A 24,526-nucleotide genomic window follows, 5' to 3' on the forward strand; every position below is an offset into this window, starting at 1 on the left:
CCCCGCGAGGTTACATATCCGATGACGCAGACAATCAGCCCACTTACCACTCACTATGTATCAAGCTTCTTTAACTTAATCTTCCAAGCTATATAGATGTTATGTGTCTATATATTTATGTTTCTTATTTCCAGTTCTTATTTCTTGTTTAGAATGTTATGCTATACTCTGATCAAGGCAGAGCTGCATTATTTCATGTCATGTATTGTTATCTCAATTAAGGATTGGTGGCTCTCCGGCAGATCTTGTTGATCTTCGAAATTTCCCTGGAACAAGACAAGTCCTAAAGATTAGCCAATAAGAAGCAAAGTAAAATAAGCAAAGGTATCAAATCAAAGTCCTCCAAGTCCAGTTAAAAGACCTAAAAGTCCTCCACTGTGGTCCCCAACTTCCGCTCCCGCGCCAAGCGCACCAAATCTCCGCCAGTCACGAGATCCATCAGTCCAAGCCCAACCGATTTGTAGATCACATTCCCCCGCTGTGACCATTCACGCAGACTCTTTTCTTCATCCACAGTGGCCGCGTCACGAGTGGCATCACGAACCATCAGTAGCTCACCCAACTCAACAACCTGTTTCGGCTTGATTCCGGCTTGAATGATCTCGCCCGCCTCTTTCATGGCCGCGTCTAGACTATCCACTACAATCACACCACTACGGTGGATATGTTTGTGCCAATGACGATGCGCGGGCTGCACATTGACCTCATCTCGGAGGATATCCGGGTGAATCTCGGCCATGTGTGCCTTGTATGATCCAATCGCACAAATCAAGCGACCCTTTTGACGGCCTTCGCCTGAGGTGAGGTATTCCGCGGGGAAAAGTGGTTCCGGAGAGGGAGTACAACAGAAGATCGCGTCGGCTTTACGCACATGATCCTTCAAAACGCGACTATACTCGCCGAAATCGGTGCTAACGGCGGAAAACTTGACGTCTCCGCGCCATTGGATATTTTCGGGCAGGTAGATTTCCTGCAAAAGCTTGGCTGCGCGATCGAATGAACGGTTCACAATGATTACCCGGCGGATATCCTCACCGCGGAGAACCAGCGCCAAGCGGATATGCCAGTAAGCCTGGGTACCTGCTCCGAATACAACGATGGTGCGCACCTTCTTGCGTCTGTTGAACATCATCAGCGAGGCCAAGGCTGTGCGGAATGCGGTCAGTTCATGTGCGTTGATCAAAGCAAATGGCAAACTTTCGCCATCTAGAAGTGTCACACTGCCGCGCGGCGATGTGTCACGAGTTCCTGCGCCCGGCCAAGCGCCAAGAGTTCCGGAAATATTCGAGGTGACATTTTTCTGATTGACACAACCAGTGAGGAGTGTGGAGTTATCCGTGCTTAATCCTGCTGTGCTGCTGCCAGTGGTGGTGGTGACAGGACTAATCGAGTTACTGTCCTCTTTGTCTTCTGAGCCCACGGATAAATCACTCATGTCGGAGGATATGGAAGCCACGGAGTTTCGGAAAGAGCCTCGTCTGCGCGAGGAGATCTGTTCCTTCTCCTGCATATCCACGGTGTCTCGTTCAATACTGCAGCCGGCATCGCCCCCGTCCTGCAGGGAAATCATCTTGATGCCGATTGTCTGGCCCGTGCTGGCAGGCATGAAGATAGTGGTGGTGCCATTCTGACGAGTAATGGCTGTTCGCTGGGGTTGATAAGTTGCAGAGCAACCTTTCTCCTGGGATCCACTGGAGTATTCTCGTAGAGCCTCGGCGAGATTGCGCTGCAGGTTCTGAATCTCGTCGCGAGAGAGCGCATGTAGTAGCTCGCGGAGCTGGGATCGGGAGAGGACGGTGAGAGGCATGTAGGTGGTTCGTACTGGAAACACAAAAAGGAGAGGAGTGTAAACGAGGAGCGAGTGGCGGGGGATGAAGGGAAGAGAAAGTCTGAAATCTGCGAACAAGGTCCAGCCCAGTTAGCCAAGTCCTAACCGCGCCTCTGCCAAGATAAGAGTGAAACCACTTACAGCCTATTATTGTACACACAAGTTCTCTCACGCCCAGTCTTAATGGAGTAAAAAGCAGGGGACCGAAATAGCTCGGGGCGTCGGAAATAGCAACTCGCCTTCTCCGAGGATGACGACAACTGCGACTTCTGAGGTGGGGGAATAGCGGGGGCGATCAGCGTAGTTGATAAAACAACAGCTGTTATTAATGCAATGAACAATTCAAGTCATAGGCTCTGATTTTGACAAGCATAGAAGAGCTATGCGGTTAGAAGAGGAGAAAATATAAAAGATAGAAGATGATAACGGAAATCCCTCCTGCATTCGGGGATGCAAAGCCAAGCCCAATGCGGAAATCTGTTATACGCCACTTCTAGGGTGGATTGGGTGCCTGAGGCAAGAATCAGATGGATCTAAACGAGTTGAAGTGTTCGTATTCGCTTTGAATGGACTAAATAGATTATGCTCATATTCTAGACAATCTCCAGGAGAAATGATAAGAGAAATTCACTTATATTCGACCACCCAGGTCTAGATGATATTCCGGTAACCCATGTATTCTGCAATATAGACCTGGAGAAATAATGATGGGGAATAGCTCGATAAGAATGATCGGCCTGTCGTCTCAAATATATCAGCAAAAGACCAAGTTCCATACTCTTAATTCTAGTAAAATACTATACGAACAAACCTCCCGTGAACAAACCTCCCGAGGTCGGCATAGGCTGCCGCCAAATGTCGGACACCTCACCCGAGATTCATATGAGTCAAAAGAGACAGCCAACCCCTCAACTCAGAACACAATTGAATTTCCAACTCCCTCAGTATCTACATAGAACATCATGGCCTCAGGACAGACCCTCGGATTCATCGGATGCGGTAAGTAAACACACCCATCCCTCTATAGTAAACCACCACTAACAAACCCACCAAGGTAACATGGGAGGCGCCGTCCTAAACGGCCTTCTAAACAGCGCATTCTCAAGCTCAAGCACCGAAACCACGCCGAATCCAATTACCCGCTTCATCGCGTGTACAAAAACAGCAGCCTCGGCAGCCCGTCTCCAAACAAAAATCGCACCGGAGCACGAACAACTAATCAAAATCGTCTCCAACCAAACCGTCCAAACAATGCAAGAATCCGACATAATAATCCTCGGCTGCAAGCCCTTCATGGCCGAAGCCGTCCTAGGCGAACCAGGCGTCCGCGAAGCCCTGTCCAACAAACTCGTCATCAGCATGCTCGCCGGCCCCACATGCCCAACCCTAACCCTTCTCATCAACCCAGATCCCAGCTCTACAGACCAACCATATGTCATGAAAGCTATCCCGAACATGGGCGCGCAGTTCGGACAGTCGATGACGATCATCGAGACTCCCGCGTCGACCATCCCGGAATCTATGGTTGCGGTCACGGAGTGGATTTTCAAACATGTCGGTGCGGTTAAGTATCTAGGACCAGAGCACATTGGACTGGCGACTGTGCTTGTTGGTGCGACGATGGCGACATTGACGTTGCCGATTGAGGGGTTGTTGGATGGATGTGTTGCGGAGGGATTTAAGAGGGTGGATGCGATGGAGTTGGTTTTGCAGGGGATTAGAGGGTTGTCAGCTGTTTTGGAGTCTGGTCAGCATCCGGCGGCTGTTAGGGAGAGTATTTCTTCGCCGAGGGGGTGTACTATTCAGGCGCTTTTAAGTCTTGAGAAGGCCGGGGCGAGGTCGGACTTTGCGGAGGCTATTGTTAGGGGGAATACGCATTTGAAGGAGAAGATGTAGATGTAGATTTTACATTCTGAGATAGAATTATACAGCCAGTGTATGTATGTGTGAACATTTCCTTGTAGATGTATGATGTATAGAACCAATTTGCACTTCAACGCCTGATTTCCCAATTTAACTCATTTCTCATACTGGATTCACATCATCCCCAGATATCATCATCGTCCTTGACTAAATCATCTTCGTTCAATACTTGCAGTCCATTCCCACGCTCCTCCCGCTTCCGTTGTCGTTTTGTCACCGTGCGCCCGGGGGTAAAGGGCGTCACGGGAGTAAACGGCATGTACGGACTATAAGGCGTAGCCATTCCCGTAACGGGACCCGCCCGGTTCTTCACAGGCCGTTCCAAGATAGTAGTCTTGGTAGCCGGGGCACTTTGCGGCGGGTACGCCTCACGGAAAGGAAGGTTGGATGGAATGGAGGAAGAAGGCGAGGGAGTATTCAGGGTTAGAGGCGCCGGTGGACGGGCACGCCCGGGAGCGGGCTTAATTGCCTCGCTCGCCTGCAGCCGCGGCACCACTGGCGGAGGACCAGGGTTATAAATCCGTGGGGAAAGAGGCGGGTTTTCATGCATATAGGCCGCCTGAGGCGAGGCCACTGCTGGCGAGGCTAGTGGAGAGGAAATGGGCATTTTGCGGATAGCCAGACGCGGCGAGCGCACTTTGCTTGAGTCTGGGTTGGCGCGCGAGCCTGAGTTGAAGAGCTTCGACAAGCGCGAGCTGTTGAATCCCTTGGTGGGGGACTTCAATGGTGCCAATGGTGCCAATGAGTTATCTGAGACGTGGGAGGCACGGTCAGTGAATGGGTTTGTGAGTTGGCTGTCTGGTGATTGTGCTTGGAGATCTTGTTCACGGACGGACAGATCAACTCCAGAGGCTTTTTGAGCGTCATGTTCCATGACTGCTGCATAGAGCATCTCCATATCATGCTGGGCTCGTTGTCGGTCGTTTGCGACGATGGACTCGTCAATGGTCACCATACTGCCGTTCATGGATGGTTGGGAGGGCCTGGCACTCCTGTTCAATGATCCCCAGGACTTGAATCCACTGGACTTTGGACTGGGGAGGTTGTGCGACATTGGAGAGACTGGGCTGGGATCCATGCTGGCAGGCGGTCTGACAGGCTTCAGAATTTCCATATGCAGCGTATAGTTGGAGGATTGAACTGTCCGACGCAGACGACGTCCAACGAAGATAAGTAGAGCTAGAAGGAGAGCGACAAAGATCACATAGGCTCCCACAATGCTTCCAATTTGGATTGCGAGCAATGGTTTGTCCAGTGTTGGAGGCGCAGCCGACTTGGATTCACGTTGGATGTTCTGAGCCTCAACCGGGGCACTATGTACAATCAAGAGAGTAAAAAGGACGGGCAAAAAGAAGACTATCGGAGTAGTCATTTCCGCCTGGATTATAAAAGAGATGGGAGAGGAAAAGTAATTATTTTAAAAGTAGTAGTCACTGATCGACATTTCGAAACGTCGAATCTCACACGAGGATTTGGGGTGATACATCTTCCAAAAGTGACGAGGGCGGCAGGGGGAGGGGTCGCGTATAAGAAGCAAGCACAGGATGTGATGAAGTGAAGAGAAAGTCAGTGCAGAGACAATCAAAGTCTTCAGCCTGTCGTTGGTCACAAATACGCGCCCTCATGCACGATCGTCACTTGGCGGCGGCCACTCACAGGAGAGAACCCTAACTCCCAAAAAAGGTCTTTTGGGGTTATTTTAGAACATTTTCCAACTTGTGATTTAGGTAAGGAGTACTTCGTACATAAGAATATTCTCAAATCATATTTCAATTGATCGAAATTAAAGCATATTATCGCTTGGGATATACTACCTAGAATCTCTAGTTGGGGCAATCCTCGTCAAACAGCATACTATACCCAAGGGCGACATAGTAAAAATCAATTCATATCATCTATAATAGAAAGCTTTGGCGAATCTTACATATACGTGCTGTTATTCTGTTATAATTTAAAATTAAGCTATAATACAATGTTGTCGAGCATTGAGTCGAAATAAGATATCTCGTCAACTTCATCGTAGTTTCAAAAAAAAGACGAGAACACTTCCGTTGCTTCTTCGTTAAAGTCCGAGAGAATAGATACAAAGTCAAATCATCTCTCTCACTGCAAAAGAGACACCCAGACGCAGCTTCCCTCTTTCGATCCTTCCAAATGATATGACTCCAGGGTCGCCTACCCATAGATGGCCAACCGGGCAAGATCCCCAGTGAACTCATCCTCGCCATCCATCACTGTCTATATACCTCGAAACATTATCGTTCGTAAAGGCTCATTCATCACTTATCTCATAACACAAATCTACCAATTTGTCCCAAGAACCCATGGGCAATAAGATCTCCGCAGTGCACGGCGTGAAGTCAGACCATTTCTACGACCAAGGCAACGCCGTCAACGAGATCTGGGTGGGCGACGTTGAAGTCATCTCACGTTTACCCTTCGGCGATTCCGACCTCGAGCAAGCCGGTTGGCCGAAGGGAGACTTCCCAAAGATCCCGTGGCATCATTTCATCATCCCCATGCAAAAACGAGACGAAGCCAGCAACACGACTGCCAATCCTTCCTCGTCGGCTATGAATGGGACTACTTGTACTTGTACGGACTGGCTACCGGATCATGGGTACCTGGGCATGTACACGAGAATCCACCCGGATGCGGCGTGCTTGGTTGGGGCTATATTCCTTTTAGTCGCTGGCTGTCTGTGGATATATTTTACGGTCAGACTCTGCAGGGCTTTCAGGACGTGGCAATCTATACGGGAGGCATCACTTCTTCTCCCAGATCGGGTCGCGATCAGGCGTACGGCTAACTGTGACCTTTGCATTCGCCTCGGTCAAGCATACGTTGTGTTTGTTCTCTCTATCCTCTGCTTGGTGCTAGGCTTGCCGGCGATCGCTGCTGGCGCAAAGAAACTGGATGCTGCGAGCTTCGTTTTGTATAATGGGTTTTGGGGGGGCATTGGTGCTATTATCAGCGGTCTCGTCGTTTACCCCTTAATCATGTGGTGGGAACCAAGAAAGCTACAACCTGCGAAGAGCGACGAGCCGTGAGAACTGAAGATTTCCATCCAAGTTCGTTAGGGCAACTTCTAGTTTTGTGGAAGATGAGAGGCTGGGAGGTGGCGTTGAAAAGATCGTCTTTGTCTTCTTTTCTATTGAGAGTGCCATCGCTCGTCATACTTTATGTCACATTATTGGTGTATTATTATCTCTGAGATGGCCCCGCACAGGTTGAATAGAGGAAGGGTGGAGAGTTTTCTGTTGTGCCGTTTACTGTCTTCAAGATTAAGTGAATAAATCGCGCCATAGCTGTTTCATACCATATCCCTTCGACTGATCTTCTTCGTGAATTTTGACAGGCTGCGCCATCCCCAGTGACCCAAACTTGCTGGAGGAAACCGGCGGAACGGTTGGTGTTGGACGCGCACGCTCTGTCGCTCGGCGCTTAATTTCCTCTGCTAACTGAGGCGCTACTGCGGCATAGCATGCGTTGAGCTCTCGATCAAGGTTGATATATGGTTTGTGGGCGGAGGGTGGAGCTTGCAGGTTGTATGATCGTGTAAGGGTGTTGATTTGTTTCACGGCGAGTTCGTGATAAGAACGCTCGATTGCGAGGTAGCTTGGGTCTCGCAACGGTGGAAGGTGGGCTAGATCTTCCGAGATTTCCTCGCTATCATTCTTAATTTCAGGGGATTGGGAGTTTTCCGGCTCGGAGACTATCCGGTCATCACTGTTGATCTCCGAGGCAGATGTATCTTCTTTAAATGAAGCCTCCAACTTCGCTCTGTCTGCCAACCGAGTCTCAGCTGCAGCATAGGCTTTTGCCCGCTTCATTTGTACGTCCAGGGAGCCACCCTTGCTGGAAATCAACATCGCAGCATGTCTCCGCCAGTCCGCTCGAAGACGTTCGCGGAATCGGTTGAGTTCCGAACCAACCTGTTGTTGTTTCTCGATCCATGGCGGCACAATTTCTTGCTGCTGGATGATCTTATTCATAAAATATTCGGTTGTATCAATGAATGGGTTGCTCGCATTGTGATCCGGCTTTGTATTGACGCCTTTCCCGCGACGTATCTTCTCAAATTGACCACGCGCAATTGCATCTTCGATTCGCTCATTTGCTAGCGACGAAAGACCCGAAATCGAGATTGGCATGGAATGCGCCCCAGGTGTCAACTGCTCCCTCATCTCCCGGCGCATATCCTCGCGCTCCTCTTCGGAAAATCCAGGAGCCTGACTCAGTGTGTAAGTAGACGTGCGCTCTTTCGCTTCTGCAATTCGCTCTCCGCGAGACTTTTTGGGCTTCGGGGTGGGTTTGAGGTTCACAGGATTGGGGATTTTGTAAGGCATTCGGATAGGTTTGCTCGCGTCGTCTAGCATCCGCAGAGCCGTGTCCTCGAGACGCTCTATTCCTGTCCATTTAGGAGCGGCGGCGTTCTCTCGTGTGCCCTGTCCTGCGGCAGACTGCGATAAGGGAAGGTTAGTGGTTGTTGGACGGTAGAGAATGATAAGGTTTGATAAGGATCGCATACGGGCATCTCGACTATGGAATGAGCAGCAGCATGCTGACTCCTGAATGAAGTAGCAGCAATGCGCTCTGCGAGCTCATTTTTCAACTCCTCCGAGAACCCTGCTTGCTCGATGTTGCGATGTGCAGATCGTCCACCTTCAAGCATCGCGTCTTCTGTCATTTGAGCTAGACGGCGTCCCATAGGACTATCTTTTTCTTCCTCTTTTGAGCCATCTTTATCCTCCACCTTGGCCGTAGGCGAGGGCGATGTTTGATTCAGGTGGCATGCTGTGGAGAACCGCCTAGACGTGGGAGCTACCGGAGCTCTAAATGTACATGTTGAATAAACACCTCGGAGTTGTGTTGGCAGACTGTATTTTCCATGCATACTCAATAGCCTCCTTTTATGTTTTAACAGGCTTGCGATATCAGAAAGAGAGTACAAGACTTGTTATTATGGTGGCAAGTCCTCGAGGTAGACAAAGACAAAGAGACTCGGGGGCGTGAGCAAGATTAGTCATCCACCTCCGCGGAGTCGAAACTTCGGATTTTGTTTGTCGAAGATCCCGTCGCCGGCGCCAGTCTACCATCGTTAATCCCGCACACGGTCGCTTCAAGGCATTTCGCCTCTTCTCGCTCCTATTGATACCTCTGTTGCCAGTTCTACGAACCGAATAATTGCCCACCATGGCACCCAAAGGCTCCCTCTCCACCCGGCTGAACCCGATGCGTCTCAACACCATCAACCACCTCCGTGTTCGCCGGCCGAATCAGAATGAGCAGAACCCCTGCGTGGTAGTGATGTCGTCTATGCTTAGTATGTATTTTCCTATTCCGTGGCGAGTTTGACGGTGTCGCGAAGTACCTTGAATCTCGACATCGTGAATTTGTTACTGACAATATTCCGTTGCAAACAGACTGCTGGGCGTCCGCTGGATACGGCGCAGAGGGCTGTGCTGCTCTCGAGGCTCAATTGCGCAAGTGCATGGATGCACCGGTACGTTATAAACCACCACCGTTATTTTCCTCCTATTGTCGACATCCTCCTAACGAGTTCCGCGCGCATACAGAAATCCAGGGAGCAAAAGAAGAACACCGTCAACTACCACCTCATGAGAATGTACCCCAAGGTTGTTGGCCCCCGGAAGAAGGATGGTGTTCTCGGTTAAAATGTTCTTTGCACTGGATTGTTCGCGATTGTCTATCCGGACTTGGCAGCAGAAGCGAGTTGTCCTGGAGTTTTGGGTTTCTTTTTGATACATTATTACGCGAATACTCGGGCCTTCATCAGGATCTACTGATTCGGTCCGCTTATTTTGCATCAGAGGCTATGGGAGTTGGCTTTTACTCATATGTACAGTATACAACTATGTGGGATATGGAATCACCTTTCAGAACAATTGATCATACTTTTAATTTCGTGTTAGATAGAGAGTCCATTACTACCGGTAAGATCAAGGTTCTCTGGGTGGATGAACACGGCCAGCGTGCGTGGGAAAATGTTATGAGAGGCAGATAATATAGCATGTCTCTCTTTAGCTCTAGAGGACTGTGTTAGTCTTACGGAGATTCTTAATTGACAGGCTGTGCGTCGCGCATTGATCATTAGATAGGAGTCTCATTAATCTTGTCGCGTATTCTTTCAGCTGCAATATTGATACACCCTGGTTCGTCAAATTAATTCTACTGACTTCATACTGCTTGTAGCAATGGCTGCCTGCAAAATCCCTCCCGTGATATCTCAGACAGACTCAAACTTAAGGATCAGTTTATCGCCTGTCGGTTTCACAGTGTAAGCATCGATAGCTTCAATATTGTCATCATCGATAATGGTGGTGCGGAAGTTAGTGTAGATCGCAGCCACGGCCAATTTCATCTCTGTCAAGGGGAAATCAGCATAATTCAATGATTTGGATTTTCAAGTCCATACCTTGCAGTGCAAGATTACTTCCCACACACATACGTCCTCCACTCCCAAACGCCCAGAACCACCGCCGTTTCTCTTCCAGGTTAGCCGGCGAATTTTCAGCTTCCAGCCAACGCTTCGGCTGCCAGGTTTCTGGCTCTGGGAATACCTCAGGGTTGCGGTGCAGTGAATATCCTTGCGCATTCACTCTGGTGTTAGGTGGAATGTCTGCATACCCGGCAAGAGTGCATGATGGAGATGGCGTCACCCGAGGCTGAATGCCAGGGATCGGAGCATGAAGTCTCAGTGTCTCTGTTACGATCGCTTCCAACAGAGGCAGGTTATCAATTGACTTGGCTGGCGGGAGATCGGCTGTCTTTGGGTATGAAATGGGGGGACTCAGAGTGAGTAGCTCCTCTCGAAGCTTGTCTTGCACTTCTTGGTGTCGGGAAAGTTGCCAGAATAGATATGTGAGGCCAACAGCACTGGTTTCAAAGCCGGCAGTCAGCTGGTCATACATCTCGCAAGCAATATCGAGTCGCTGCTGGGCCTTGTCTGGCTTTGTTTCCCCGTTCTTTGTGGAATACTTGTCCAGAGATTGTTTCAACTGCTTGTAGACTGTTGGTTCGATGCCTGGCTCGGAAGATGAAATTATCTGCTCTGCCCTATCGCATAGGTCCAGGGCCCAGGAATCAAGCATTGCATTGGCCTCATCGCAGTATTTGGGTATCACGCGAAGACCAATCCGTCTCAACCACCCATCCAAATATGGAACTTCCTGGGCATAAAACTCAAATGGCTTTCGGCACATGTAAAGGTGAAGCCAGTGCTTGCGGACCGAATCATCTTGTAGGTAATTAGTGCCATTCTTCAGCCCAAATAGATAAGAGGAGACGAAGTCCATTGTCAGTCCCTGATTTAGATCATGCACATCGACGGGTTTGTCGGACATTGCCGCTTCTTGAAGAATCGGCAGCAGTCGATCGAAGATGACTGTATCTGAAACTATTCGCATATGAGGAGATGTTTGCAGAGTCGATTTGGAGTATATGTTAGACAACATCCTTTTTCGAGCGGAATGTGTCTTGCTTCCTGTCATGGTGAACATGCTCACTGTTCTATTTCTCATGGTGAGCTACTTTGTTTACTATGAATCAGTATCTGGGTATACTAACCCAAATGATGCGAAGACTCGTGGATACCAGTCATGCTTCTCAAATCCACCAGCATATACTGACTTAATCCCTCCTTCGACACAGTTGATCGAGATCTCTGATGGTCCTAATCTAACGATAGGACCGAGTTTCTCATGTGCAGCCTGGATTGTCCGATTGTTCCGGCTTGTGAATCGCCTCCATAGCATCCATACCGGCGAGAAGGAAGCACTCCAGTGTACGCTGGGGATCTTTGACAGCGGGGAGAGAAACGCTGGGTAAATTAACACTTTGTAGATGACGAGACCAGCAAAGAATGCTACCACCAGGGTAGTGATCGAATATGCCATTGTGAATGCGGGGAAGCTTTTGTTTGGCGTCCACTGTGGTAGATACCCGGTAGGAATTTAGATGTATAAGAAAAGCGGCTTGGGAATCCCTCCGAGCGTGGAGGTTGTATACAATGGAGATTGCCGACACCGCTATGTCACTAGCTGTTAGCCCAGCCAACGCCCATCCGTGTATTACAGGTGGTGCCGAGTGTGATCCCTAATTGCAAGATTAACCTATAAGCCCCATACCGTTTCAGTTCCACTCACTCTGATTCGTTTTGTCTTTGCCGACAGTGAACATTTAGGTAATGAAAATAGAAGATTGTGCCAAGTGGCCAATGCGAGCATATGGAGTACCTACATCGTAGGTTTCGATAGGGAAACTCCAGGGCTTCTCCAACGACCTCGGGCGACTGTGCTTCCCCGCGAAAGAGATAAGGCGATAAGAGTAATGGACTGCTATCAGTGCCTCTAGATGCATATAGGTACTTTTTATTTGGAATTGAAAACTACTATACACTCTATTATGGTCTTTTACTCTAATTTATAGCTTCAAAGTCTACTTCATACCTTCTTTGGTACAAAAAAAGGAGGCCAACCCTCCAGAACTGGCCAAGCGAGGCCATGTGCTTACGTCATAAGGCAACTGGTGCCCACATGGGGCAATTTGTGTATAAAATTGCTGCCCTACGACATAATGTATGAATATGTATGAACATCACACGACCGACAATTGTGGGGTAAAAGATAGATCGAGGCTGTAATCTGCTTGTCGTTGGACGAATGGAGCTGTTTCTGCAGAATTTCCTTTTCCAGCACACTCAATGAACATCAAAACACACGAAAGTGGCGGAACACAAAGCACGATGGCGATAGTCTGAAGACACAAAAGAATTGTTCCTTTCACGTCCCTGTCAATCAGGCTTACACTTTCAAGATGCTCTCCGAGCTCCCATCGGAGATCATATATCAAATCGCGACACATCTCCCAACTGCCAATGCATTAGCCCATTTGTCCCAGACATGTCACCGACTGCATGACATTGTTACAGCTGAAAATTCTCGGATATTTCGAGCATTTGTGCGAAGCAGGTTCCCATCTATCGAAACACCGCCGTTCTGGAAAGATGCTGCACAAGCTTTGACCTCCAGGTCCCGGGCATTGGACAGGAAAGCCATCATCGGACGATTTGTTGTGCCACCAGAAACGGCGACTAAAATCGGGTCTCACGAGGTGATTCGCCAAGACAATCCGACTCTTGGGTACAGACCTGCAATTGATTCTTACGAAATCTGGAATGGCCAATGTTGGGCTGATAGGAAAGAGGTTCTTGCCTGGGGTGCTGCCAACCAGCTTGTGATGAGGATCAAGCAAACAGGTGCTCGCTCGAAAGAAGACTGGCTAGTTTTCAATGATGTTGATCATATTAGCAGCTATGATGACATATGTTCTCTGCATCTTTTGTCCTCAGGAAATCAATACAGCAATGATTCCAGCGTGGAGCATCTGATCTTTGGTCGGGTTCGAGGTGATATTGCTCACCTTATCATCTCTCCCAAAGAAGCAACCTTTGAGTACAAGCAGAAGTATATTACACACGGACTCAGACTCGATAAAACTGATTTGAGCAGTGGCACAGACTCTACTCTGGCTGCTCATTTTGAAAATGGGTCCATCGCTTTATACCATACCGAAACTGAGAAAGAAAAAATAGAGCCATTCACATGGCTTATTCCGGAAAGCTCCTCGCGAAACAACTACTCTAAGCTGCTATCCTCGTCACTAGTGGCAGTCGGAACCGGGAATGTGGAAAACTCCTTGTCCATCTCAAAAATCACCCCATACGGCGTCTCCGCATATCGACAAATTGGAATCGGCTCTTTAGACACCGAGTCCACAAGCCTCAAATCCAAGGTTAATATCGGTGCCATTGAACCCCTCAATAAACATCACTCCGCAGGCTCCGCAGGCGAAGTCTTCCTAACTGCCTGGGACGACCACACCGTCCGACTCCACGATCTGCGCTCTCCAAGTCCCTCCGAAGTCTCCTACAAAGACGCCACAGACCTCAACCCAATCTACAGCCTCCACGCCTTCGGTCATGAGCGCTTCCTAGCCGGAGCCGGCGGCGAAGCCGTAGTAAAGATCTTCGATCTGCGCATGTGTAACACATACAGTTACCTCGACGCCCAAGTACCCGCCTCGGAATCACAGAGCACACAAACGACAGCAAACACCAAAGCCAACAGCAAACCCAGAATAAGCGCAAAACCCCGTCCTAAAAAGGGCTTCTCCATATTCCTCTCCTACCCACCGCCCCCAACATTCCCCCAACAAACCCCACCTCCAGCCCGCACCCGCCGAAGAGGTCCCTATCGCGGCCCCATCTACACAATGTCCTCGCCCTCGCCTTCCTCACCAACCGTCTACACGGGCATCGTGGACGGGGTCGTCCAGCTCGACTTTGCGTCCACGGATGACCTAACCGGTCCGCAGAAAGAGTGGTACAGATATAATCTGGACCTGGGTGTGAATACAGGTTCCGGGATTTTACCACGCTGGAACGCCGAGGCGTTCAATTTGGCTGGATATGAGCGTCCGGATGAGGATGATTTCGCTACTACTTCTAAGCTGAGGAATCAGCACGCGTTTGCGGATCTTGGGCCTGGGGATGTGGCGGAGACGCATACGGGTTGGGATTGTAGGTGGGAGAGTTTGGAGGAGCCAGGGGCTTGGAGGAGAAGGAATGGGTAAGTTTTGCATTCTGATTTTTTTTTTTTTTTTTTGTAGATTACACTATTTTTGATAGATGGTCGGACTAGAAGGTGTTCGTTTGTGTTGGTAGGCTACGTCCTTAGCCTCTTTCCTACTTCAAAAGGGATTGCAAATACTGCGAGAGTCCGTCAAGGACGGATCCCAAACTTTTGATTGATGTAAGCTAATGAGCAAAAAAAAATTCTATGGCAAATGTTGGGTCTAATGACCTTATCCATAGCTCCGTGTACGCCGTGCTGAGTGAAATTGGTAAAATATGATGCGGGATATGAGAGCCCTATCTCTCCATATTCATCCATTGCAACGAACCTGAGTTGCACTGCAAAGATTGCAGCAACAAAAAGATAGCGATTCTTCCCTTCGGCAAAGCGACATCCAAGACAAAAAGCCCAGTTTCGGGGGTCCTTTGTGGGTTTGGTAGCAAATGTTTTGATTAGATGCTGACGATAGCCTGATATTATGAACTAGTGAATACGACTGTGTCGCAAAATCAAGAGTTCTCGTTTAGTCCTCGAACTTGTAAGAGGTGGTGCCGGGGGCGATGTCGATGGGACCGCCGCGGTAAGAGCCACGCTTCTTCTTGTTCTTTTCCTTGGTGAATCCCTTTCCGCGAGTCACGGACAGATCCTTCCAGGCACGGTCTGCGTAGGCGTACGACATGTAGTCGTTAGAGGGGTGGTTGTGGGGCAATTCGCTCAGAAGAGCCAGAGGGGTGGGGCGAGCTCCGGTGTGCTTCTTCTTAACAGGTCCGTTTCCGGGAGCGGGGCTAGCGCTCGAAGAGGTGGTCTGCGCAACCTCCTCAACCTTCTTGACGGGCTTGATCTCGGCTGGGGAAGGGGCGACGGTGTTGCTGCCGGATGAGGAAGATTCGGAGTCAGAAGAGGAGTCGGACTCGGGGAGAGGAGTCTTCTTTGCCTTCTTCAGGGCCTTCTTAGATTCTTTCTCGGACTCGGACTCGGAAGAAGAGTCGGAGTCGGAGGAAGAGTCAGAAGAGGAGTCGGAAGAGGAGTCAGACGAGGAATCGGAGGAGGAATCAGATGAAGAGTCAGACGAGGAAGACGAAGAGGAGCTCGACGATGAATCGGAGTCAGAGCTGGACGAGTCCGAAGAAGACGAAGAGTCGGATGAGGACGAAGAGGAAGATGCCTCCTTAGGGGTGGGAGAGGTCTTGGCCTTCTTAGCCTTAGGGCTATCATCTTCGGACGAAGAGGACGAGTCAGAGTCGGAAGAGCTGCTGGACTCGCTGCTGGACTCGGCCTTGCGCTTCACACCAGCAGACTTCTTAGCGGGGGCGGGGGCCGGAGCCGCAGGAGTCTCATCATCATCCTCGTCATCTGCATCGCTGTCGGAGCTGGAAGAGGAAGACGAAGAGGACGACGACGAGCGAGCGGCGTCGCCCATCTCAACATCCGAGTCGCTATCGGAGTCGCTGCTTGAGCTAGAAGAAGAACTGGAGCTAGCAGACTTCTTAACGCTGGATCCCTGCTCGGAGGCTTGGAAAAGTTCCAAGAGAGAGGGAACATTTTTCGCATCGCTCTTCTTGCTCGACTTTGCCGCTTCCTTGGTGAAGGCGGTGCTGGTCTCAGGGAAATTGTCCGACAGGAAAGCCGCAACTGAGGCGATCAGCTGAGGGGGAATGGACTTGGTAGTCTTGGAAGACTCGGTCTAATTAGGGCATTGTCAGTCTGATCCTCTGGCTTATTTGTAGATGATGCCAATCGACATGTCAGTCGAAAGGAAGTCAAGCATACCTTCTTGACCGAAGTCTTCTTGCTTGAAACCTTTGCCATAGTGACTGAACGGTTCGTTTCAACGATAGCGAAAAGAAGAGAACCTGGGGCAAGGAGAGGCTATTTAGAAATAATCTGCCAGGAACCAAAAAAGAAAGGGAGAAAAAAAAAGTATATAAAAGGCGGTAAGCCAACAGCTTCACGGTGATTGGCGAAGGTTGGTGAGTGTTGGTGAGCGTTGATTAGTGGAGAGAGGCGGTGGTTAGCGCGCGGCTATTTCGGCAATCGTTTGCTGATTGGACCTTTCACCGCCCTCATCTGCCCAGTTGCTGTCCTTGACTGACCTTTTTCCCCTTCCGAGGTTTGTTATTTTAGCACACATGTGCCTAATTGTTCAATTTAGGGACTACATGTACCTTTCAACTCTAATCAAAAGCAAAGCAAAGCAAAATGGCAATCGATTATTCAGACGATAGTATCTCTTCATGATTAAAGCTGGGCAGTGTACCTAGGGCTTCTCTATTTAAATGCAGATCACATGCATCCATGAATATCTCCAATATTGACTATCTATCCATATAGCTCTTATTGTGGAACCAAATATGGAGTAGCTCCAATGCTTCCATAGCTCATATGACAGTGCTTAGGTCTGATTATAGTCCAGTCATGCTGTACTTCTCAGCCAGTCCTGCAATTTCTCCAGGGCTTTGAACCTCTCAGAAACCGTATTCTGTTTGTTTAAATTAGTGGCTAATAGATTCACGGGATGCTTCTCTGGATCAACTCACCTTGTATGCAAAAGTCATTTCTGCATAGGTTTGACCCTCAACTTCAAAGATAGGGTCAAAAGCTGAAGAAATATTAGGCTTGTCTCTCGAGAAACATACAATAGGTGATTGGAAAACATACCAAACCCACCTTCTCCCCTTTTATCAACGATCTTGCCTTCAGTACGTCCCTGGAAAAGAAGCGGCTCAGATCCTGGGCCGGTGGAGAAGGCAAATGTGCATACGGCCGTGGCTGCTTTGTCGTCAAAACCTGCGAGTAGTTTGCATAGGCCATCATCACCTAGAGCAGAGTAGAAACACCTTCTGGGAGGAATTAGAGAAGACGAATAATAGCAATTGATATCGTACACACATATATGGCCCAGGTAAACCTTTGAACGCCCTGAATTCAAGGGCACTATCCTCTATCAAGACAGGGCCATTGACCTATAGAAAGAAAGAAACATTCACGTTTAGCCTTGTGGTACCCTGCTAGCAGGGAATGTTTCAAACTGGCATACTGCTATAGCTGCTTTTCGACACTTGTCTCGCGCAATTTCTTCAAGAGAACCCTGGATTTCAGGCATCTCTATATGTTGATTTGAAAGCTCCACTGTATCACCCAGGATTGCTCTAGCTTCGACAAGCTTGTACTTGTTTCCGGTGATGAAATTGATCTTAATAGAGGACATGACGACTCGAGAAAGCTAACTGGACGTATATGATGTATGTAGTAACTTGAAGATATGGTACATCGACAGTTTCTACCCCTCCAGGGCTGGAGCCTGGACCTGGAGCCCAACGGCCGGGGGATGACTAATTTTATGCTGGCAATTAAAGGCCAATAGGATCAAAGTCAAGGATGTCGCAATGCACTGCGATAACACCTCTATTTGTCAATACACCAAAAAGCAAGTCAGATATGGAGACTCTAGTGGATAATGTCATAAAAGAAGACCTGCACTCAGTTCAATGTTAATCTCTGACATTCCGCACGTTTGTTTACAGCTGAGGAACCCCGGATCAATTCGATACTCCGCTCCAAGCTCTCCGCCTTCCAAGGTTCCGCCGAGACACGTTGATGAGCTAATTCGAACTTCAGCGCTGGCCACTTGCATTACTCTGGCCCACAACGTCTGTTGCTTTATAGCTCGTCATATTCCGCCGTATCACAAACGCATTGTCGCTTAACGGATTCCAATTCCTTCCGCGCGTGGTGCGTAGTGGCGTCGCCCGATCCCGACCCTCCCGACCATGTCCCCTTGATCTCGCGGCTACCCACACGTGAGCTCTGTGTTCCTCGATACCATAATGAATGGCCGAGACCGTCCCCGCGGGCCTCCGCCAGGTCCGCTGCCACCTCGTGGAGATCTGCAATCTGATTCGGGCTCCAGCCCGAGCACCATGACAAGAGGAGCCGCCTTCGAGGATGAGAAGAAGCGTATCATTCATAGTTGTTTCGCAAAAAAGGACGAAGATGGTCTCTGTACGTACACTATCAACATACTTCCTCAAATTTGCCCACCCACCCAAGTTCAGTCAATATGTGTGTTTTGCAACACATTGCGAAAGTGACGTACAGAGCCTAGATGGGATTGCAACGCGTTTGCTTCGCTGAAATATCGTTTTGTCCGCGATCTCTGCTAACCCGTCTTTTTGCTTACAGTGCTCGAATCCTATATAACGCATGTCCGCATCACCGAGGATTCAGCGCACCCCTCCAGCCCTTCCCCGCCAAACGGGCCACCGGAGAATAAGAAACCCCGTATCATTATCATATCGGTTCGAAAGTCAGGTAGAGTCCGCATACACAAAGCTCGAGAGAACAATGAAGGGACTTTCTCCATCGGCAAAACTTGGATGCTCGACGATTTGAGCGCAATTCAATCATTTGCCTCTTTTGTGCCAAGAACACCAGGAGAGCAGCAACAAAAAGAATGGGCGGGCAATGTAGGATTCACAGTCACAATTGGAAAACCATATTACTGGCATGCCAGGACTTCTAAGGAAAAGGAGTTCTTCATTGGGAGCCTGGTCAAGATCTACAGGAAATACACCAATGGAAAAGTCCCCAACCTCATTGGTTTTGATGACAAGGAGCGACAAATTCTGGCAAGGCATGGACAACCGGCACAACCAGGACAGCCAGCGCAACCAGGTGGGCCTTCAAATGGTCCACCGTCAAGGGGACCGCCAGCACCACCAGGACAACCAGGTGCTCTTTCGAGTGGTCCACCGTCAAGAGGACCGCCAGCACCACCGACACAGCCAGGCGCTCTTTCAAATGCTCCGCCGCCAAGGGGACCAGGTCCAATTTCTTCAACATCGGACAGCCCGATGCCTCCTTCGCTACAACCCTCATACAGAGGTCGTGATGCCAGTCGCGATGTGCCTCGGGATGTCAAAAGGAAGCCTTCCGAAGACCCCACACTTCGCACCCAAAAGAGCCATGAACAGATATCTCGGCCATCGACTGGTTCTCGCCCATCTACAGGACAAGGCAGGTCGGCACCATCCCCCTTTGACCTACACAAATCTCCTCCTCCGTCGCTCCTTGCTGGGCCATCCCTGGACCAGCAACCGCCGCCACGTCCAGCCGAACGTAGCGCACCAAACGCAAAACCCCCGGTTACGCAATCGGAGCCCAGGGGAGCTGATAATTTGACTGCTGCAGCGCAAGCCAGCAGCTATGGCGGTATTCCAGAGTCACTCCGCCCATCCTCTGCTCCCAAGCCCCCACCTCTTGTCACCCAGTCGGCCCAGAATAAGGCACCAGAATTCATGCGCAGCAATGATGCGCTTCGTCCTACCACTTCTGGTTCTTCTAATAATGACAGTAGGGACACAGCACCACGTCCCACGCCCAGCTTTGGGCCAAAGTCGCCCCAACGTGGTGGCGGGGAGAAGGCATTTACATTTAATCAGGCCTCCCTACCTCAAGAGAAAAGTGCATCAGATACCTTGTTGGCTGGAGCTTCCGCACAGCCGCGGGAACCATCTTCATCACCGGCAATCGAGGGACTGGCTTCAGAGCCTGCTGTTATTATGGCGGCGAGTCTTTCCTCACCAGAGCCTATTCAGCCTTCCACTGAAAAGCCCGAGACCCCTATCGAAACTGTTCCTGCCGCGGACCCGCCTTCTCAAGCTTCCCCGGAGCAGGTTGAAGAAACTGGCGAATTCGAGCCGCATCGCCCCGGGCTCGGTCCTATGGTCAAGAAAAGGAAGGCAAAGACATTGCAGGCGCTTGGAAAAAGGCTGCAACTGCTTATGCTGGTTTCAAGCCCAGGGCTGGTGGGGCTGGCGAGCGACTGCTGGCAGCCGCGAAGAAGTCACAGGCCGATGCCGCTGGTCCTGATGGTATCACCAGCGTTGTTCCAGCGCCGTCCCTTTCCCGGTCGGCAACTGATCCCCCGCAGAGTCCAGTGGTAACAAAGTCGGAACAAGATCTACAACTCCCCGCGCCCGTTGCAGAGCCGGAAACACCAACCGTCGAGATTACAGAGCCAGTACCCGAGGAGATCGCAGTTGCGCCTGTTCAAACTCCCGAGATCTCGCAGGAGAACCTCTCTGATGTTGTTATAAAGGTTGAAGATCGCTCAAGATCGCCGTCCCCGGCAACTCAAGGACGTCGTCGCAGACGCCGTGAAGACCACACTATGAAATATTGCCAGGCCCTTGGAATCGATCCCACCCTTCTCGACGGACGTGGTATTGATTTCGATGACATCCTCACTGATTTGGGCTGGAACGGACGGTTGGCCGATGAACAGAAGATTGAGGATTTGGAAGCAGATGTTCGCCGTGAAATTGGCCGTGTCGAGGCCACCAGCTGGCTTGGCAACCTTGAACAACAAGAAGGAAAGGTGGAACAACTTGCGAGCTTGATCGATAAGACGATTGAGGAGTGTGATGAGCTAGATGGTCTTTTAACCCTTTATTCTCATGAACTGAACGTAAGTTTTGGCATTACGAAATTGGGATTGATCTTTAGTCGGCTAACGAGACTACATCACAGACTCTTCATGAGGATGTCGCCTACATTGAAGCTCAAGGTCAAGGTCTGCAGGTACAAACAGCAAATCAGAAGCTCCTGCAAAACGAACTCCAAACACTATTGAAGACACTCTCAATATCTTCATCCGAACTGGGACCCCTCAAGGAAGCCTCTTTGAGCAACCCCGATGGGTTGAAGGATACTGAAAACGCTCTAGCAACGTTGTACAAGGCCATGCTCACGATCGACTCTGATATTGGCCAAAACAAGAAACGTCAAGTCGACGCAAGTGTCGGTGTCTATGCTGATACAGAAATCGGCCAGATGCGTGCGATCAAGCAAAAGAAGGAAGAGTATCGCTCTACTGCAACCATGTTCCTCAACCGACTGCAGCAGTTCATGGCCCTTGCCTTCAAAATGGCAGAACAAAAACGTGTTGATTGGACCAACGGCGGTGCTAAGGATGCGATGAAATTGGACAGTGCCGCACGAGGACACTTCCGTCAAGAGGTCTGGCGGTACAATGCCCTGATGCTGTTTTCTAAGGAGGTTAGCATGGCAGAGTGGCGTAGCCTTGTCGGCCTCTATGAGCAGCAGTCCAAACCTTCGTACCAGGCCGACTTCCGCGATAATACTCTGGCTTGGAAGCAGACCGCGCGCAAACCAACGGGAGATGAGCAGGAACTCCTCTTCACACACCAAGAGAAAGAGAAAGAAGCCGAGGGTCTCACCATGGCTGCGCGGAAACTGACCGTGCGACGAGGCAAGACGGTGCGGGCTGCCGCTGGGCTTCGACTGGCTTCGGGCGGCGCGAAGAAGCAAGGCAAGGCTGAGCCATCCGAAGCATTTGCTGGGACTCTTCGGGAGACATTGAATATGATGGCTCAGGAGCAGAACTTCATCGTCCAATTCTTCCATCTCAATTCTCTTGCCACCGCCGATTTCCCTGACCTGGTGTCTGCGGTCATCCCTGAAAACCGCACTTGTCCCGATTTCTCTGCCAACCAACCGCATGATCCTGACCGGGGAATGGCAAAGAGAGTCGAGCAGATTATGGATGAGATTTACTCATTCTGGCCGAATGATATGCAGAGCATGGTGGACTGGGCGATGCAAGCTGATCCTCTCCAGGGAATCGGTATTCTCCATGCCTTGGAGACTGCCATGAATGACTTTGATGACACGAACCAAGAGTTCATTCTTCATGCACTGCAGAAAATCCATTCTCGCTTAATGGGACTGTTCAACCGATTTGTAGATGAGCAAATCCGAGGTATTGAGGATACCAAGGTCAAGGTGAACAAGCGGAAGGGAGTAATTTCCTTCATGCGGGTGTTCCCCAACTTCTCCAATGCGGTAGAAACCATGCTATCATCCCCGTCCGGCGCCTTCTGCGACATTCGCGTTAGCGTCAATGACGCGTACGACCGCATCAACCGTGCGATGTGGGAGTCACTCAAGTTCATTGCCAAGGAAGCACCCGGCCAACCTCCGGGTGCCACTGCGGGTGCGGGTGATCCGGAAGACAAGGAAATCCTGAACTACCACATCCTCCTCATCGAGAACATGAACCACTACATTGAGGAAGTAGATGTACACAATATCCCCGCACTTGAACGCTGGACCGATCGGGCCCACCAAGACTTCCAGGAGCACATGAAGCTCTACCTCAACGCCGTCATTCACCGCCCACTGGGTAAACTGATTGATTTCGTGCAGTCAATTGACAACCTCCTCGCTGCGGGCAGTAGCCCCACTGATATTGCAGCCCGTGCCAGCCACTCTCGCATGATTGCGAAGAAGGTTCTCGCCTCCTACGATAACAAAGAAATCCGCCGTGGCATCGAAATGCTTAAGAAGCGTGTGGAGAAGCACTTTGGTGATGCCGATGATCCCGGTCTTAGTCGTAGCCTTGTTGTCAAGGTGCTCCGGGAGTGCGAGAACCGGTATGAGAATACTTATGACCGCACCCGACAGATTATTGAAGAAGTCTATGAGGGTCAATTGGATCTGGACTGGCGCAAGGAAGAGACCCTCAGCATGTTCCGGAAATGAGATGTACTTATTCAAAGTTAATTCTATTCCCCTTTGTTTTGTTTTTGCTTTTTCCTCGGTATTCTCTCACAAGTACTCCATATAGTTGGCTGCTTATACGGCCTTCCTGCTTGAGGATGTAAAACTTTGATATTCCGATCTATTTGACCCCAAACTAGGTTATTAGGAATATTAAGAATACTCTAATGCCCCGATGTGCTTTTTTTAATTTTTTTTTGGTGTCTTCTTAGTTGCATATAGGAATTTTTTATGTATGATCAATTAATTTGTCTGGTAAGGTTCAATTCCATCTTCACGTACTCATTCCTATCACTGCCTGGGTTTCAAGGAATAAGCCTCTGACCTCCTGGTGATATAGGCTAGATTAAAATGGGAGATCAGTTCGATATTCGGGATGCGGCTCTTGCTCGACATTCTTGTCATTGTCATAAATGTAGTGGTTATTGCTGCTATGATAACTTATATGTGCACCAAGTCCGAGGAAAAAACGCCCTCTCTGTGTCTTGGATGACTATAATGGGATCCTTGATAGTTTTGGGGACCTCTATATAGTCCTCCGGAGAAAGTACTTCTTGAAGCCCCTAGAAGATGCAACTCGACTGTCGCTTATGACTACATGTATGTTGAAACTGGACATGAAACCGATGAGACATTACTCCTATACACGGTGGATATCCAGAGCTCTGGGATTCGAATTCTATTGAAGCATATGCAGCCATCCACTCAAACTATCGCCAACTACTAGACTACTGCTACAGGACCGGCCAGAGATCCAGCAGCAAACCCTGGCGAAAGGATGGAAATGAGATGTTGCATGCCTGTACTTTTGAAACTGAATGCTATGTTTTGTTTTTGCTTTTTTACTCTTCGTACTGTGTCTTCTCTTATAGGTTGTAAGAGATTCGATCTTCTCATTGGCCCTGTTGACCCCACCGTTCGGGGCTTCACCTTGTTTCAGGGGTATGGGGGTGTTGTAGGGTTACGGAGTACGGAAGTACTATGTATGAAGCAAAGTATGTAGGGATTTATCCTATTTTTATCTTATTTTTATTGTATGATATGGACTATTTTGGACGAATGGGATTAAACATTGAACTATATTCATCAATTATTGATTTCCCTGCACATATGTTAGGAGAGAATGTAATCTTAAAAAAGTGTTAACGGCAGATGAAGCAAGGCCAAAGGCAGTTATCCTCCGAAGTCCCAGCTTCTGGTCTAAGAGATGAGCTTGTGGGGGTGATCTTCGATCTTCGATTTTAATCTTCTCTCCTTTGCTCTCTTGACATATTTCCATTCCCTTCATTTTTTCAATTGAGTTTTTTTCTCTTCTTCAGACTGTGTTTTTTTTATTTTAATCCGGTGAGTGTGTCTTCCCCACGCCTCTTTAAGTGGCCTCCAGGTCTCCACCGAAATGTCTCCCAAGGGGGGGCACGGATACTCTCAATTGCGACACTTCAGACATTTGTGTCTTTTTTTTGTGTAGAGGAACTACAACTCTCTGCGTTTTCTTTCCTCGTTCTCCGACAGGGCGACAACTCTTTCGGTCCTT

The 24,526-nt window shown here is 49.4% G+C and overlaps 11 protein-coding genes across 11 annotated transcripts; 5 read left to right on the forward strand and 6 right to left on the reverse strand.

Moving 5' to 3' along the window:
• Positions 1–361: 361 nt before the first annotated feature.
• N7487_006712 (putative proline utilization protein PrnX-like) lies at positions 362–1,807 on the reverse strand (the record flags this gene model as incomplete). Its single annotated transcript, XM_056874459.1, has 1 exon — positions 362–1,807. One exon carries the CDS (start codon positions 1,805–1,807, stop codon positions 362–364), a length of 1,446 nt encoding a protein of 481 aa, XP_056732179.1.
• Positions 1,808–2,790: 983 nt separating this feature from the next.
• On the forward strand, positions 2,791–3,724 carry N7487_006713 (pyrroline-5-carboxylate reductase; the record flags this gene model as incomplete). Its single annotated transcript, XM_056874460.1, has 2 exons — positions 2,791–2,827; positions 2,883–3,724. The coding sequence occupies 2 exons, from the start codon at positions 2,791–2,793 to the stop codon at positions 3,722–3,724; spliced, it is 879 nt and encodes a 292-aa protein (XP_056732180.1).
• Positions 3,725–3,869: 145 nt separating this feature from the next.
• On the reverse strand, positions 3,870–5,123 carry N7487_006714 (uncharacterized protein; the record flags this gene model as incomplete). Its single annotated transcript, XM_056874461.1, has 1 exon — positions 3,870–5,123. One exon carries the CDS (start codon positions 5,121–5,123, stop codon positions 3,870–3,872), a length of 1,254 nt encoding a protein of 417 aa, XP_056732181.1.
• Positions 5,124–6,075: 952 nt separating this feature from the next.
• Positions 6,076–6,801, forward strand: N7487_006715 (uncharacterized protein; the record flags this gene model as incomplete). The annotated part of the gene is made up of 1 exon (XM_056874462.1): positions 6,076–6,801. The coding sequence occupies one exon, from the start codon at positions 6,076–6,078 to the stop codon at positions 6,799–6,801; it is 726 nt and encodes a 241-aa protein (XP_056732182.1).
• A 234-nt stretch (positions 6,802–7,035) lies between these two features.
• N7487_006716 (DnaJ family domain-containing protein) lies at positions 7,036–8,648 on the reverse strand (the record flags this gene model as incomplete). Its single annotated transcript, XM_056874463.1, has 2 exons — positions 7,036–8,214; positions 8,283–8,648. The coding sequence occupies 2 exons, from the start codon at positions 8,646–8,648 to the stop codon at positions 7,036–7,038; spliced, it is 1,545 nt and encodes a 514-aa protein (XP_056732183.1).
• Positions 8,649–8,947: 299 nt separating this feature from the next.
• On the forward strand, positions 8,948–9,429 carry N7487_006717 (mitochondrial 37S ribosomal protein mS37; the record flags this gene model as incomplete). Its single annotated transcript, XM_056874464.1, has 3 exons — positions 8,948–9,077; positions 9,178–9,257; positions 9,331–9,429. The coding sequence occupies 3 exons, from the start codon at positions 8,948–8,950 to the stop codon at positions 9,427–9,429; spliced, it is 309 nt and encodes a 102-aa protein (XP_056732184.1).
• A 572-nt stretch (positions 9,430–10,001) lies between these two features.
• On the reverse strand, positions 10,002–11,670 carry N7487_006718 (cytochrome P450; the record flags this gene model as incomplete). The annotated part of the gene is made up of 3 exons (XM_056874465.1): positions 10,002–10,138; positions 10,191–11,284; positions 11,342–11,670. 3 exons carry the CDS (start codon positions 11,668–11,670, stop codon positions 10,002–10,004), a joined length of 1,560 nt encoding a protein of 519 aa, XP_056732185.1.
• A 919-nt stretch (positions 11,671–12,589) lies between these two features.
• On the forward strand, positions 12,590–14,407 carry N7487_006719 (F-box protein; the record flags this gene model as incomplete). The annotated part of the gene is made up of 1 exon (XM_056874466.1): positions 12,590–14,407. One exon carries the CDS (start codon positions 12,590–12,592, stop codon positions 14,405–14,407), a length of 1,818 nt encoding a protein of 605 aa, XP_056732186.1.
• Positions 14,408–14,932: 525 nt separating this feature from the next.
• On the reverse strand, positions 14,933–16,283 carry N7487_006720 (nucleolar and coiled-body phosphoprotein 1 family protein; the record flags this gene model as incomplete). The annotated part of the gene is made up of 2 exons (XM_056874467.1): positions 16,180–16,283; positions 14,933–16,093 (listed from the first exon to the last, which is right to left on the reverse strand). Exons 1-2 carry the CDS (start codon positions 16,216–16,218, stop codon positions 14,933–14,935), a joined length of 1,200 nt encoding a protein of 399 aa, XP_056732187.1. The 5' UTR covers positions 16,219–16,283.
• Positions 16,284–16,822: 539 nt separating this feature from the next.
• On the reverse strand, positions 16,823–17,617 carry N7487_006721 (non-canonical purine NTP pyrophosphatase; the record flags this gene model as incomplete). The annotated part of the gene is made up of 5 exons (XM_056874468.1): positions 16,823–16,888; positions 16,947–17,008; positions 17,068–17,249; positions 17,299–17,372; positions 17,447–17,617. 5 exons carry the CDS (start codon positions 17,615–17,617, stop codon positions 16,823–16,825), a joined length of 555 nt encoding a protein of 184 aa, XP_056732188.1.
• A 619-nt stretch (positions 17,618–18,236) lies between these two features.
• On the forward strand, positions 18,237–22,974 carry N7487_006722 (GTP-Rho binding exocyst subunit SEC3; the record flags this gene model as incomplete). Its single annotated transcript, XM_056874469.1, is given in 4 exon segments — positions 18,237–18,411; positions 18,592–20,135; positions 20,147–20,878; positions 20,941–22,974. 4 exon segments carry the CDS (start codon positions 18,237–18,239, stop codon positions 22,972–22,974), a joined length of 4,485 nt encoding a protein of 1,494 aa, XP_056732189.1.
• Between the last annotated feature and the right edge of the window lie 1,552 nt (positions 22,975–24,526).

The sequence above is a fragment of the Penicillium crustosum genome (assembly GCF_028827405.1).
Source record: "Penicillium crustosum strain IBT 35664 chromosome Unknown utg000002l_segment0_segment0, whole genome shotgun sequence".
Taxonomy (NCBI): Eukaryota; Fungi; Ascomycota; class Eurotiomycetes; order Eurotiales; family Aspergillaceae; genus Penicillium; species Penicillium crustosum.